At 42.3% G+C, this 15,242-nt stretch overlaps 1 protein-coding gene and 1 long non-coding RNA gene across 2 annotated transcripts; one reads left to right on the top strand and one right to left on the bottom strand.

The window, feature by feature from the left end:
- Window positions 1–756: 756 nt before the first annotated feature.
- On the top strand, window positions 757–1,553 carry LOC123397160 (cucumber peeling cupredoxin-like). Its single transcript, XM_045091816.1, has 2 exons — window positions 757–928; window positions 1,010–1,553. The coding sequence occupies exons 1-2, from the start codon at window positions 757–759 to the stop codon at window positions 1,456–1,458; spliced, it is 621 nt and encodes a 206-aa protein (XP_044947751.1). The 3' UTR covers window positions 1,459–1,553.
- A 6,337-nt stretch (window positions 1,554–7,890) lies between these two features.
- LOC123399497 lies at window positions 7,891–8,293 on the bottom strand. The gene is made up of 3 exons (XR_006610381.1): window positions 8,166–8,293; window positions 8,025–8,075; window positions 7,891–7,937 (listed from the first exon to the last, which is right to left on the bottom strand). It is a non-coding gene; the product is annotated as an uncharacterized LOC123399497 (long non-coding RNA).
- Window positions 8,294–15,242: the final 6,949 nt, after the last annotated feature.

Genomic DNA, 15,242 nt, shown 5'->3' with positions numbered 1-15,242 from the left:
TACTTTTTAAAGACAACTCTATCTTTTGCCATCACCGTGTTGAAAACCATGCTAAGACTATGTGCAATGCAAGGTGCTTAGAGAAGTGTTTGTGAAAATAAATGTTTTCCCTAAGCACTTGTGCTTATTTGTATAACTTTACTGTAAAATGCAAATGATTATTTATCTTGAAAAGGAGGTTAAACACCTAGCCTCTACAATTCTACATCATTGTGATGGAAACAACTAACACGATACTTGATGCTTAATCAGGCAAGTCTACTCCAAAGATCACCGATGCTTAAAAGAATGGTTTACTTTATAAGCACAATTCTGAACATATTGCATGGTACTTACTCTGTAAACCAATATAAAATCTTTTAGATCACTAGTACATAGGCAATGCGGTTCTAGCCGGCGGGCGCTGCACTAGCCATAAATCAAGCGGTGCATGGGGGCATACCATATATTCAACCAATAATATTTAAATCTTTTTTGGTAGGTCATCCATGCTTTGTTATCTTCTCTTCACCAACGTCGATCCATCTACAAGATGGATTGCTTTTGATTTATCTGCTTTTTTTTTGGTATAGGATGGTTTATCTGCTAATATAGTACTCCTCTAGAGTTTGTCCACATGTATGCACGTGTAGAAGGCACACAAAGCACACCACACGCGTCCTTATCCGACGCATCATCCCACCCTCCTTTTAAGACAACAGCCACAACCCCTCCCCGCTTCGCTCACCACGTCTCTCCGACTCGGACGAACGAGTGATGGACCGCCGGCAGAGAGCGGTCGCCGCGCTGCTGCTGGCGGCGGCGCTGGCCGCGTGCGCGGCGACGCCAGCGACGGCGGAGCACAAGATCTACATCAACTGGTTGTCCCACAACAACTACTCTGACTGGGCCAGGAGCCACGGGCCCTTCTACAAGGGAGACTATCTCGGTACGTACGCACAAGGACTCCACGTTTTCGTTTACCGTGATTTCTCTGGTCGATTCGCTTCGTGTCATCGTGCGCATGCAGTGTTCTACACGCCGGAGAAGCTGGACGTGGTGGAGGTGAACGAGCGCGGGTTCGACAGGTGCGACCCTAGAAACCCCATCTACCGCTTCTCCGGCGGCCGTGAGATCGCCATCCTGCTCAGCGAGGCCAAGGTCTACTACTTCATCTGCAGCGTCGGCGGGTACTGCCCCGACGGGATGCGCCTCGCCATCGAGGTCCATGACATGCCGCGGACGCCGGCCTCTGCACTCGACGACACATTCGGCGCCGCGGTGGTGGAGAGCAGAGATACCTCACCGGCGCCTGGACCCCGAGCGAGCTCGGAGGGTGAGAGCGAGGGGCAGGCACGAGGAAGCTACGACTCTGTTCGTTTGCTCGGGAGAATGTCAAAAATTAGGAGACATGGTGTCAAACTCTGGTCTAGGACGGCGCCACAAGCGCGCTGGGCTGCGGCCCGGCCCGTAAATTAGGAGTTCGTTGAGAAGATACTCATATGACCAAAATCAAATGATCTTCTCAAATAATTAGATCAAATGAAAATAAGAGAACAAATCTAAAAGTGCAATGGATTATTTTATGTTGGTAACTCATTTTGTGAGAAAGAGCGATAATTTAAGAATGAGTATAAAAACCATTCCATTAGTCCAACAAGTATAAGATGATACTAGAATAAACTGAGAGCGCACAGGAAATACTTCGACGCTTTTAAAACACAGTTGAGACTTAAGAGTCTGCATGCAATACTTCAATTCTTTTATTAGAATGGAAATTAACACAATTTCAAAAAAATTTATAAACATAGCTCGAGAGAATGGTGGACCGTATAATTTACAAGATAAGTTCTTTAGAAAAATGATACTGCAATGTTATGTTTGGAAATGTTTTTTTCTGAAAGAATCTGTAAACCGCCATGTAAAATGTTGACCTTCTGTACATCCTTGCACAAACAATCTTTGCTATGAATAGTCATCCATCTATTTCAAGAAAAATGCGCAAATACTCTTCAAGAAATTTCCCTGTGAGGTTCAAAAGAGGAAAATAAAATTAGATTAAGGCCTAGTTTGCGGTTTTCTAAATTATGTTACCCCTGACATAATTATAATATTTATGAAAAGTAGCAATGAAAACTGAAAAGGATTGATAGATCAAAATTATATGTGCACATGCTCATTCGTTGTCGTATAATCCGCCACAATATGAAACTTGTTGATTTATGTGGGAGCTTCTATTGGACACAGTAAGCGTCCAACAGCAAGCCGAAGCAAAAGGGGGACCTCGACCGGGCCGGCCGAATCGAAAACAACAAAGCTGGCTGTGTAGCGGGACAAAGGTACCAAAAGAAAACGTTGTGGCCAGGAATCAAAATCGTGACTTCAAACTTGAATACGAGAGATACTAAACACCAAAGATGACATATAGCAGGCCAATACCTTTAAGAATTGACTGTAACCGAATATTCAATGTAGCGCGTCCCTTGTTGTACTTGTACCGCATAGGTTTCTGAATTATTTGTAGAAAATGGAAAACACAAACCGTTTACTGAAAAAACAAAAACAAAATTACAAAATCCGATATGTACTATAAACTTGAACATTTTTTGAAAAACAGGAGCACAAATTGAAAACGCAAACATTTTTGGAAACAAGATTTTTTTTTCTGAAATTGCACAGCTCATTTTTTGAATTTTCAGATAAATTTTAAAATATGAACATCATTTGAATTTGTGGTCATTTTTTGAATCATGAACAAGTTTTGAATTTTCCAAACATTTTTTGACAATACGAATGTTTTTTAGAAATGTGAGTGCTTTTCGAAATTGTTGCATTTTTTATTTTGCGAACTAATTTTAAAAAGTTGAATCTATAATTAATTTGTGCTGAAAATAGAAAAACAAAACAATTAAGTTCATATTTTTTTTAAATGCGAACCATTTTTTAAATTCTGATCTTTTTAAAATTTACGAACAAATTGAGAATAGTCGTACATTTTTGTAGAGGAGATCGAGAAGGAAAGTTGTGTGCAACAATCCATCCACAACTCAAAGTTGTTATCAGCCATCTCCACGACAGTCAACAAATCTCTACTTATTCATAAGTGATGTTGAAAGAAACATTTATGGTACGTTGGCTCCGCCGTGGAGTAGTCCATGTACAGAAATCGTGCATCGGAAATCCTATCCCGAGGAATGACTTACGGCCCTTTATGGAACCCTTGGAGTTTTGGACGTGCTCCTCTGCCTTCTCCATCTCCTTTGGGATGCTCCTCCTCATCATCATCATTTCAGCATATTCATCGTCCGAATTTGACGGGGCAGTGAACACTATGAATATGAATTCATGAAGGTCGGGGTTCCCATAGCCATCATTCCAGGATGAACCCATCGATGACTTGGAAGTAGTGACCAAAAGAATAAAAAACCGGTTCAAACACTTCATCGAACACAGAGAGCATGAGGTATATACATAGGGGAGTTGGACGTACCAGGGCAGCATCATGTGGCAGCGACCTTAACCGATTGCGGCCTGGTCGACGCTGTTGTGGGTTGGGACCGCTGGTGGCGAAGCCCTGGGTTGGGGATGACAACGAAGCAATAATAATGGTCGGGCAAGGAGGGGGACAAATATGGGTGAATTGTTGTGGGCCCTTGCGATCAGTCCTACGTGACGGATGTGTGTGAGCGTCTCCATATCCGCCCAAATATAGATCGGGTATGAGAGTGTCAGTCAGTCCAAGTGTTTAGACCGGATTAGACAGGTCCCATTAGGTGGCAACTTTTTGTCTGGTGAGTGACCGGGTAGTCGCACGAGTGTTTGTGGCGGATACGGGTTCTCGGTTGTGGATGCTCTTACATGGTACATCACTAGAAGGCTGGCATGCTTTGCTGCGGCGTCGGTGTTGTTGGGTTTTTTAAAAAAATAGTAACTTTGTTTTAAAATATAAGGTGTACTGCTTTTTTCAAAAGTCAAACCTTATAAGTTTGATTAAATTTCTAGAGAAATATATCAAAGTTCATAATATCAAATCTGTGTGATTAGATTCATCATGAAATGATTTTTCATACTTTTTTTTTGTTTAATATTGTGGATGTCAGTATTTTTTCTCTGAACTTCCTCAAAGTTCAAGAAATTTTATTTTCCAAAAAACTAATACACCCTATATTTGGAAATTGATGAAACATTTAGCTTGGTGTGTGGGGGAGAGGATGGAGTGTGTTCTATTTTTATTCATAATGGGGTGATTTGATTGGCCTTTGGTGGTGTGGTTTTAACCAATGTATATTCATGTGGGAAAATTTCTGCATGAGTGCTGCATATACTCTATTAGTGCTACAATATCACATCGTGATGTTTCTTTTTTGTAGGTGGTTGAAGGGCAGCGGATTCATATGTTCTTGTAGTCCGGCTGCTGTTGACCGATTTGAAAAATCATTTGCCTAGTTAAAATTGTAAACTAAATTCAAAATTCAGCACCTAAATTGAACAAGAGAGCTTCAAAATGGGAACCTGGTGAATTAAATTAATTGAATAGGAATGCCCTTTTGAAATTACTAGCATAAGGGCCCATGCGTTGCAACGGGGAAAAAAATACCACACGCTTTTAGTTTTTTATAATCATTTTAATTTATTAAAATAATAAGCTAGCTAACTAATGTTGTCAGTCCTATCCTATTTTGTTGAGAAATCAACCCGTCCATTGTTAATTCCATCATGATGAGAAATTGAGCGGTACAAGCAAAGCAAAACAAAGAGGCTACATGAATTGATCAATGGACTGTTATCTTATTTCACTCATGGGGTAGAGAATGTGGGATCAGATGACAAACTGAAGGTGGTGTTCCATTCTGTGTCTCTACAACAATACAATCTTACATTCAATACATTCATTCATCAGCAAACAAATCCCCGCAAAATAAAATTTATTGCCGGTGCTTGGCACACGGTTGGAGGCATGGGGAGGGGATCTCACCAGATGATGAGTTCCTGCCGGAGGAGGGGATACAATGAGGGGAGCAAGGGTTAGGCGCCTCTATCTGGCCATAAGGAGTCGCCGTTGCCGCGCCATAACCTCGGAGTTCCCCATGTGAGCCATGGAGGCCCGCCTCCACCTGCAAGTACTTCGCTCCGCCGCACCTTATCCGCGCGCCGCTGCCGTTCTGCATCTAGCAGACGCATCATCCCCAGTCGTTGTAGCTGTCGCGTTGATTTGATCCAGAAGCTGTGCTCGAACGCCGAAACGGGGGCAGCAAGCGGGCAGAGGTACGGCCGCGAAGGCGGGTGGGTTGAGATCGACAACAGTGATGGTTGAGGTCGGCCACGGCGGCGAGTGGTGTGGCAGCGGCCTGGGCACAGGTCACGGTGGACCAGGGTCGACGCGATGCGCTCGAGCGCCGCAACGGGGGCAGTGAGCGGGGAGAGGTACTGTCACAGAGGCGGGTGGGTTGAGATCGGCAGCGGTGGCGGTTGAGGTCGGCCGCGGCGGTGAGTGGTGTGGCGGCGGCCTGGGCACAGGCTAGGGTGACCCAGGGTCGACGGGAGGAGGCGATGTGTACGGATATAATTTTTGCAACGAACCATTTTTTCCTTTTGCGTTGCGGAAAAATTACAGGGTTTTTTTTATAAAAATGCCGCGGTGGGTTTTTCGACGGAAGCAATAGCCGCTTTATTATTAGGTATAGATTGACCTGGTCAAAATAGGACTGATGCAATTCTAAATTGAAGGCCTCAATTAGATGTGAGGTCAGAAAAAATAGGAAGCATAATATACGGCGTAAAGGAATTAAATTAGATAACTTTGAAAAATTATTGACTCAATCAAAATCGAATGATTCAATTTTAATTGAAGAACTCTTGAAAACTAGGAAATATAAATATAATGTTATAGGTTATGGGGTGCGTGCGCTGCATTTAATTAATTAGTGGTATAGAGGATGTGATGCGGACGCTCCATTATTATTAAATTAAAATCAATCAAGCGGTGGTGGAATAGCCGGACGCGCCATTAATTAAACTAGTAAAAATACACGTGCGTTGCACCGGGAGAAAAAAAGTATCACATTTCGTAGCCTATAACACGAGTAATTGTTTGATTTATGACTCACATTAACAATTCTTAACATGAAGAATTATGCTGTCGGCCTTGCCATCTTTGTAAAATGGTTAAAAAACGTTTGCATTGTTTGGTTTGGGGCGTTACTATTTTATTCTCACCGTCACTATTGTATGTACTCCATTCAGTTAAGATATGTCCTGCTTAATAAGACATATCTTAATTTAATAGAAAAATGGTCTTAAAAATGACATATTTTTTGGGTTCAAAAAATGTCATTCATGAAAAGTGTATGCAATGCAGTGTTGTTGTGAGTCTGACATGCATATTAATATATTCACACGCATGCCTCGTGCACATACATTGGCCGGGGCGAGCCCGACACGTAGCTCCATCGGTGTCCAACAGCTTCTGGTCCAACACAACATCTAGCGACAACCCCACTTCCATCGGCCACTTCCCACTACATGCCCCTTATCTACAACACATCAGCATTCTTCTTCCTCTTCTCCATCCACCTCACGCTCTCCCTTCTTCTCAATCTGGCGCGCCCATGAGGTGGTGGTTGGCCCGACCCAAGCGCCTCGTCCAACCATGGAGCTGGCTCTACTACCGTCGCTCGATTTGGACGCCCGCGCCCAGTCGCCCGTGGCCCGGCCTGCGGCAGCGGTTCTCGTGCCGTGGTGGTGGAGCCTCAGCCTGCGGCAGCGGTTCTCGTGCCGTGGTGGTGGAGCCTCAGCCTGCGGCAGCGGTTCTCGTCCCGTGGTGGTGGAGCCTCAGCCTGCGGCAGCGCTTGTCGTGTCGTGGTGGTGGAGCCTCACTCTCCGATGGGCGACGGGGGCTGCGGGGCCTGTGAGCAGTGGTGGCATGGTTGCTTGCCAGATCTGGCTGCGGTGATTGAAGACTTCACGCTCGGTTTGGATGGTTTATTGGATTTATGCGCCACTCCTCCTTTTTGATTGCTCGTATCTCATCCTCTTTGCTGGCTTGTTGAATCTTGCAATTTAAAACATATGTAAGTTGCTAGAATTTGATGTATTGTGGCGGTGTGGGACTATTGATTCGAATCTGAAATTTTAACACAAGGCTCCGCACAGCCGCGACCCACCTCTGGGCATCGAAGCACCGACTCCACACAGCAGCGACGCCGTTCCCGAGCCCCTCGAGCAACCTCCCCCCGCCAGTTGATGAAATTTACGAGGAAAGATGGAATCTTTGGCGACCATGGAGGAAATCCCCGGAAGAAGAAGGCAGCAAATCCGAGAAGGAGCCATGAAATCGGAGGTGATGAAGCAACGAACCTTGTAGGGCGACCTGCGAACCTTGTAGGATCTTACTCGACAACAAAATTGTCGCTACAACACGACGACAATACAATTAGTGAATGTGAATCTTGGTTATCTCTGCTTGTTTTTGAGCTACTCCTACAATACTTCTACGCTCTCACAAGTTCTTACAAAGTTTTTCGGCCAATGAGAATCCTTGAATCACTGCATTTCCTTATGATCCTTGCAGTTGCAAACATGCCTGCTCTTCTTTGAGGAGGCTGGTTGATGCCAATGTGCCTATGCTTGTCCCAGCTATGTACCCACCAGTCCATGCATTCTGTGGAAAGCAAACAACAAATGCTGAATTGAAGCCCTTTTTTTCGCACCTTAAAAGTTTTCACTCATCAACTGTTCTCCTAGAAGTGATATAATCTGAAATTTATAATCATTACCTGAAAGTTGAATCCGCCGGTGACCCGTCGACATTAAGAACCTACAGCAACATCACACACTCTGTAAGACACTAAGATGGCCAGAGTGTTGCAAGTTCAGGAACAGATGTGCTATTACGGTATTACCTCTCCGGCAAAGAACAGATTGGGCTGCTTCTTGCTTTCCATAGTGCTAAGCGATATCTTTACAACAGATGGACAAGTTAGATTTTCTTTGCGAGTCGGGTCATGTTTATGAAAACTGCAATTAAGTTGTCGACTAATAAATACCTCTGAAAGTGGAACACCTCCAGCTGTCACAAATTCATCTTTGAAGTGACCCTACATATGATGAGGAACAACAACACCGTGAGTAAACACGTATCGCATCGCTGGTGAAATTTTCAAGTGATGCGCTGAGATACCATATACCTTCCCAACAACCTCAAACATCCATTGTTTTAACCGAAGGGCTGTTGCATTTAGATGATTTTTTGGTACGGTGGCCCAGTGCATATCACCATCTATACTCTGCAAGAGGAGACTTCAAATGAGCAAAGCTTTCTAATTAAAGGGATAAAGACAGAATTCAGCAATATCAGAAACCTCCTGTTCTAGAAGGAATCCCCGAAACCTCTTCACCAGACCAAACTCCTTGGGAAAGGAGTTATTTACTTTGCTCTTCCGCAGAGATTACAAAAAAGACTTAGTTCAGCTTCACCATAAACATTTTACAAGGAAAATTTGGAATTTTCACAGGGAATACTTCTGTAAAAAATTACATATGCCATACAAAAATTGGTTAGAGTACTGTAACATCATGGATAAAACAGAGTGATGTCAAGGTGGCTATAAGTAACTGTATCTGCAATCGAATCTCCATTAAAATTGAACTCGGAAAGCCTAATAAGGGTGGCATAAAGCAACAGGTAATCAAGAGCAGAGTTAACATTTAAAAACTAAGATTCTCAGGAGAAGGATTTTAATGACGTACCACACAAGCAATAGGTGCTTTATTAGTAGGGATACATACAGTCAGATATATTCTCACGTGTATATGCTTTGCTTGGTTCGTCGGATCTTTTGCTTGGTTCAGACAGTCTCTTCCGCTCTCTATGCTGTTGGCTACCAGGAGAATGAGCGCCAAGAGAAGGCCACGACGGACGCGGGATCCCGCTGAAGTGGCGGCGCGCGGATGCATTCCGGCGGCAATGCGGACGCTATGACGCCGTGGACCCATGGTGGTGGAGGCGGACACTGGGCGCTGGAGCGGCGTTGGGTTGCAGATTTGCAATGGCGTTGGTAGTTAGGAGTAGAGATATTCATGCAAAAGGACCCGTGCGTTGCAACGGGAGAAAAAACCATCATCTTCAATGGCGATGACCACATTATGTTCATATATCATCGCATGATTTTAAATTTTTGTTCACAAATGCAAGAAAATATTTCTTCTTTTAATTTTATTCACAATTCACAAGTTGAAACAATATTCAGATTTTAAAAAAATATCATGGTTGTCAAAAAACTTGATAACTCAAAGAATTATTCTGAATTTCAAGAAACATTTTTTAAAACATACTATAATATTCCGATCCACCCTGACAATTAATTCTTCAAAATTCACTCACGTATATAATCTGAAAGCCTCAGAAGCATTACTGTTGAACTGCATACACTCGATCATTCGTGAACGTTTTTACAAATTTGGGAACATTTGTAAAATCAAAAACATTTTTTACTATTTATAAACATTTTTTAAAAATTCCAAACAATATTTTATATTACGAACTGTTTTCAAGTATTTTCTTGTGAATTGGCGAATAATTTATTTTATGAATTATCAAACATTTTTTAATTGCATTAAAGCAATTTCGCAAAATGATGGACTTTTTTTAATTTACGAATGTTTTCTCCAAAATTATGATTTTTTAATATGTAAACATTTTTACAAAAATCCCGAACAATTTTTGAATTTGCAAACATTTTATGTTTTATGAAACATTTATGTAAATATAATTTTTTGAATTTCGAAAGTTTACTTTTGATTAATTTGAATTAGAAAAAATAAAAAGGAACAGATAAATAATAGTAAATAAAAAACTAAAAAAATAGGCCCCCTCCCATGGGCTGGCCCAAATGGGTGTGTTGTGTATTTTCCAGCGAGCAGAGCGTAGTATAGCTGGTCGCTATGTTTGAATCGGCCCATGCGAGGATTCCCTGCAAAACGTTTTTTATAACTTATATAGTGGCATTGGTGGATAATATTAAAGAATTTTAGATGTAATTTTTATGACGTACCACAGAAGCAATAGGTGCTTTATTAGTAGGGATAGATTAAATAAATCAAGCGGTGGTGGTGTATAACGTTTTTGGAAGGTCATCCACCGCTCTTCACCAACGTCGATCAATCTACAAGATAGATTGCTTTTGGTTTATAGCAGCACACACCGAGGCAGTTATGTGGCTAGGACTGGAGGAGGGAGTGATGGGCTACCGACAGACAGTGGTCTCCGGGCTGCTGCTGGCGGCGTGCGCGGCGACGCCGGCGACGGCGCACAGGTTCTACATCAACTGGCTGGTCCACATGAACTACACCAACTGGTCCAAGACCAACGGGCCCATTTACAAGGGCGACCTCCTCAGTACGCAGGCAGAAGGATTCGACGTTCCTTTTTCTCCTGTGGTACTTAAGTGTGCGCATGAAATACTTTAACTATTTTTATTAGAATGGAAATTAAGAAAAAATCAGATATGTTTATGGACGTGGCTCGTGAGAACAGTGGGCCGTATTATTTACAAAATAAGTTCTTTGGAAAAATGATACTACAATGTTCTGTTTGGAAATGTTTTTTTTCTCTGAAAGAATCTGTAGCCGCCGTGTAAAATGTTGACCTTTCGAACATCCTTGCACAAAAAATCTTTGCTATGGTCAGTCGTACCTCTATTTCAAGAAAAATGTGATATCACAAATACTCTTGAAGAAACTTCCCCGTGAGGTTCAAAATAGGAAAATAAAATCAGATTAAGACCTACTTTGTGGTTTCCTAAATTACGTTACCCCTGACATAATTATAATATCTTATGAAAATTGCCATTAAAACTGAAAAGGATTGATAGATCAAAAATATATGCGCACAGGCTCATTCCTTGTACTCAATGGAGTAATATAATCCTCCACAATGTGAAACCAATATGAAACTTGTTGATTTCTCTGGGAGCTCCTATTGGATGCAGTAAGTATCCAATAGCAAGCCGACGCAAAAGGGGGACCTTGACTGGGCCGGCCCACTCGAAAACAATGAAGCTGGCTGTGTAGCGGGACAAAAATACCAAAAGAAAACGTTGTGGCCAGGAATCAAAACCGTGACTTCAAACTTGAATATTACAGACACTAACCACCAAAGATGGTGGGTGCTTGGGACATATGGCAGTCCAATAACTTGAAGAATTGACTGTAACGGAATATTCACGGTAGCGTGTCCCTTGTTGTACCGCATAGATTTCTGAATTATTTGGAAAAATTGAAAACGCAGACAGTTTAATGAAAATTAAAAAAATGTTATATACATTTTTCGTAAAACTCGATATGTTTTAGAAATTTAAACTTTTTTTTGAAAAACAAACGGGAAAACAATTTGAAAACGCAAACATTTATGGAAACACGATTTTTTTTCTAAAATTCTGCAACACCATTTTTGACTTTGCAATAAATTTAAAATATGAATATTATTTGAATCTGTGCACATTCTTTGAATCATGAACAGTTTTGGAAGTCCCAAACATTTTTGAAATTATGAAAAAAAATAGAAATGTGAATGTATTTTGAAATTGCTGGAATATTTTTTTGAATTTGCGAACGAAATTTAAAAAAATGCTGGACTTTTGTCTAATTATTTGGGTCAGCCCAATATATAATTCCTAATAAATCCTAAAGGTCCACGCAACCCATTTGTGCAAGGCAAGAGGTGGAAATGTTTAGTCCCACATTGCTAGTTTAGTGGGAGTTGGACCTCCTTATAAGGGAGGATGTTTCCACACATGTATGAGCTTGAGAACAAGAGAGACATACACGCGCGCTCCTCCTCTGCCCTCGCCCCGACGCGCCGCGGGTTGCGGGAACGAGCCGGACTAAATTTTTGCCACGCACGACTGGTATACGAAAGTCCACTCGGAGAAATTGAACGTGTTTGCTAGTGGATATTGAAAGCGAACGCTGCAGTTTCATCGCTGCAGTCTGTTCGTTTCATATCCCGTGTTCTCTTCAGCTCCCGTCGCTGGCCTCTCGCCTCCTTCTCCTGTGCCTATAAAAGAGATGTTGCTCCTCTCCAGAAGAACGCATCAGAAGTTCCTCTCACCACCGGTTCCTTTCTCTGTGCTGCTGCTACGTTCTTCCTCATCCCGTCTTGTGGCGTGCACCGTTCGTCGGGACAGTAGGCCTCCGAAACTCCGTCTCTTCGAGTCCTGTACGGGAGAAGGGCGATAAGGTTTTTGGGGAGCGCTCAGCGCGACTACTGGCTTCCATCACGGACACCGACGATTTCTTCCCGGACGACGACTACTTCCCTACATCGACCACCTATCTGGTAGCATGGCCAACGACAACGCCAACACCAATCTTGCTGATGCAACTCAGTACGTACTCATGTTCTTCTTCTTTCAGTTTCTATCGCAACTTTTTGCTATAATATCTCTTCTACATATGTACCGTGTCTGCTCATCACTTCCTATGGTACCTTGCGTATATAGAATGATTATGCATATGTTCTTTTCTAGATCATATGTGCACCTGTCTTCTGTCTTTTCATCTCTATATTGCATGCCTTCTTCCGTCTTAGTTATGATGATTAGGTTTATCCTAGCTTTTCTTTTAATAAAATCCTTTGGTAAATTGCTCATATTTCCAACAATCCAAAAACCTTATTATAGGCAATTTACCCCGAGTGGTTTTGCTGCCTCCATGAGACCTCCTATGTTTGAGGGTGTTCACTACAAGAGATGGCGCGTGAGAGTTGTTCTATGGTTTCAAACCATGAGCTGCTATGACGCCACTCTTGGCAAACCTGAAGGAGATCATGATGCTCAACATGAGCTAGCTTTTCAGAAAATGGATACCTTGTTTAAGGCTGCTCTCTTGAGCGTTCTTGGTGAGAACATAGTTGATGCTTATGCGTCAATTGATAATGGAAAAGATATGTGGGATGCAGTCGAGACCAAGTTTGGGGTCTCGGATGCTGGCACTCAGCTGTACATCATGGAACAATTCTATGACTACAGGATGACTGAAGAGCGCTCCGTGGTTGAGCAAGCTCACGAAATACAGTCATTTGCAAGAGAACTTGAGCACTTCAATTGCATGCTACCGGAGAAGTTTGTTGCCGGAGGCATCATCACTAAACTTCCACCTTCATGGAGGAACTTTGCTACCTTACTGAAGCATAAGAGACAGGAGTTTTCCGTTCCGGATCTCATAGGTACTCTTGATGTGGAAGAAAAGGCGAGAGCAAAAGACACACGTGCTCGAGCTATTGATGGAAGTTCTAATGCCAATCTGGTACAGAAGAAAAACTTCCAGCCCCACAATTTCAAGAACAAGGGCAAGTTTGATGGTAAAGCAAAGTTCGATGGGAAGAACAAGGTTGTACAGCACACCAACTTCAAGAAGAAGAATGACAAGAAGAAAGGTGTTTGTCATGTGTGCGGAGATCCTGATCATTGGGCACCTAACTGCCCTAATCGTTATGACAAGCGTCAACATGGGAAAGGCGGCAAGTCTGCTAATGTCGTCATTGCTGACACTGACGTGGAGGATGTTGGGTATGGTATATTACCCACTAGTCTTTCAGTATGTCATTTTCCTGATTGTTTAGTTGACACGGGTGCTAATGTGCATATATGCGGTGATATTTCCATATTTTCATCTTATCAGTCCGCAGGGACTTCCACCGTCCTGATGGGCAACGGTTCACGTGCTTCTGTTCGTGGTGTTGGCACGGTCGATCTGAAGTTTACTTCAGGAAAGATCGTGCGGCTGAAGAACGTGCATTATGTCCCCTCCGTGAATAAAAATCTTGTTAGCGGATCTCTTTTTATGTAGAGATGGCTACAAGCTTGTCTTTGAGTCTAATAAATTTGTAATATCCAAGTATGCAACTTTTGTTGGTAAAGGCTACGAGTCAGGAGGCATGTTCCGTTTATCCTTGTCAGACGTTTGCAATAAAGTTGTTAATCATGTTTACAACAATAGTGAATCAAATGTGTGGCATTCACGTCTTTGTCATGTTAATTTTGGTTGCATGTCGCGACTAGTCAAATTGAACTTAATCCCTAGCTTTAACACAGTCAAGGGATCTAAGTGTCAAGTTTGTGTGCAAGCCAAACAACCTCGTAAGTCTCATACGACTGCCGAAACGAGAAATCTTGCACCACTAGAGCTCATACATTCAGATCTATGTGAAATGAATGGCATTTTGACAAAAGGTGGAAAGAAATATTTTATGACACTAATTGATGACTCCACTAGATACTGCCGAGTGTATCTTCTAAAGTCTAAGGATGAGGCTTTGAACTTTTTCAAGATCTATAAAGCTGAAGCAGAAAACCAACTTGATCGAAAGATCCAGAGGCTTCGGTCCGATCGTGGTGGAGAGTATTTCTCAAATGAATTTGATTCTTTTTGTGCGGAACATGGTATAATTCATGAGAGGACGCCTCCCTATTCACCTCAATCAAATGGAATAGCCGAAAGAAAGAACCGTACTCTAACTGATTTGGTGAACGTCATGTTAGATACATCGGGTCTCTCCAAGGCATGGTGGGGGGAGGCGATATTGACTGCATGTCATGTCCTGAATCGAGTTCCCACAAAGAACAAAGAGATAACTCCATTCGAGGAATGGGAAAAGAAAAGGTTAAAACTTTCTTATCTACGAACCTGGGGTTGTTTGGCGAAAGTTAATGTGCCAATCCCAAAGAAGCACGAACTAGGGTAAAAACCGTGGATTGTGTTTTTCTGGGATATGCTTTTCATAGCATTGGATATAGATTCTTGGTTGTAAAATCTGAGGTATCTGACATGCATGTCAGTACAATCATGGAGTCGAATGATGCGACTTTCTTTGAAGATATCTTTCCCATGAAGGATATGGCTACCTCATCTAATCAGGAGATGCCTAATTCATCAAATCATGAATTAGTTACACTTAGTGAACCTATCATTTCGATGGAACACTTTGAAAATATTGTGGAGGAGAACAATGAAGTTCCAACCAGGAGCAAGAGACAGAGGACTGCAAAGTCCTTTGGTGATGATTTTCTTGTGTATCTCATAGACGATACTCCCAGTTCTATTTCACAGGCCTATGCGTCTGAAGATGCTGACTACTGGAAGGAAGCAGTCCGTAGTGAGATGGATTCCATCTTGGCAAATGAAACTTGGGAGATAACTGATCGTCCTTATGGGTGCAAACCTATAGGATGCAAATGGGTATTCAAGAAGAAGCTTAGGCCTGA

This window comes from Hordeum vulgare, chromosome 5H, assembly GCF_904849725.1.
Source record: "Hordeum vulgare subsp. vulgare chromosome 5H, MorexV3_pseudomolecules_assembly, whole genome shotgun sequence".
NCBI lineage: Eukaryota > Viridiplantae > Streptophyta > Magnoliopsida > Poales > Poaceae > Hordeum > Hordeum vulgare.
The sequence above is the reverse complement of the archived record's forward strand: the minus strand, read 5'-3'. Positions and strand labels throughout refer to the sequence as shown.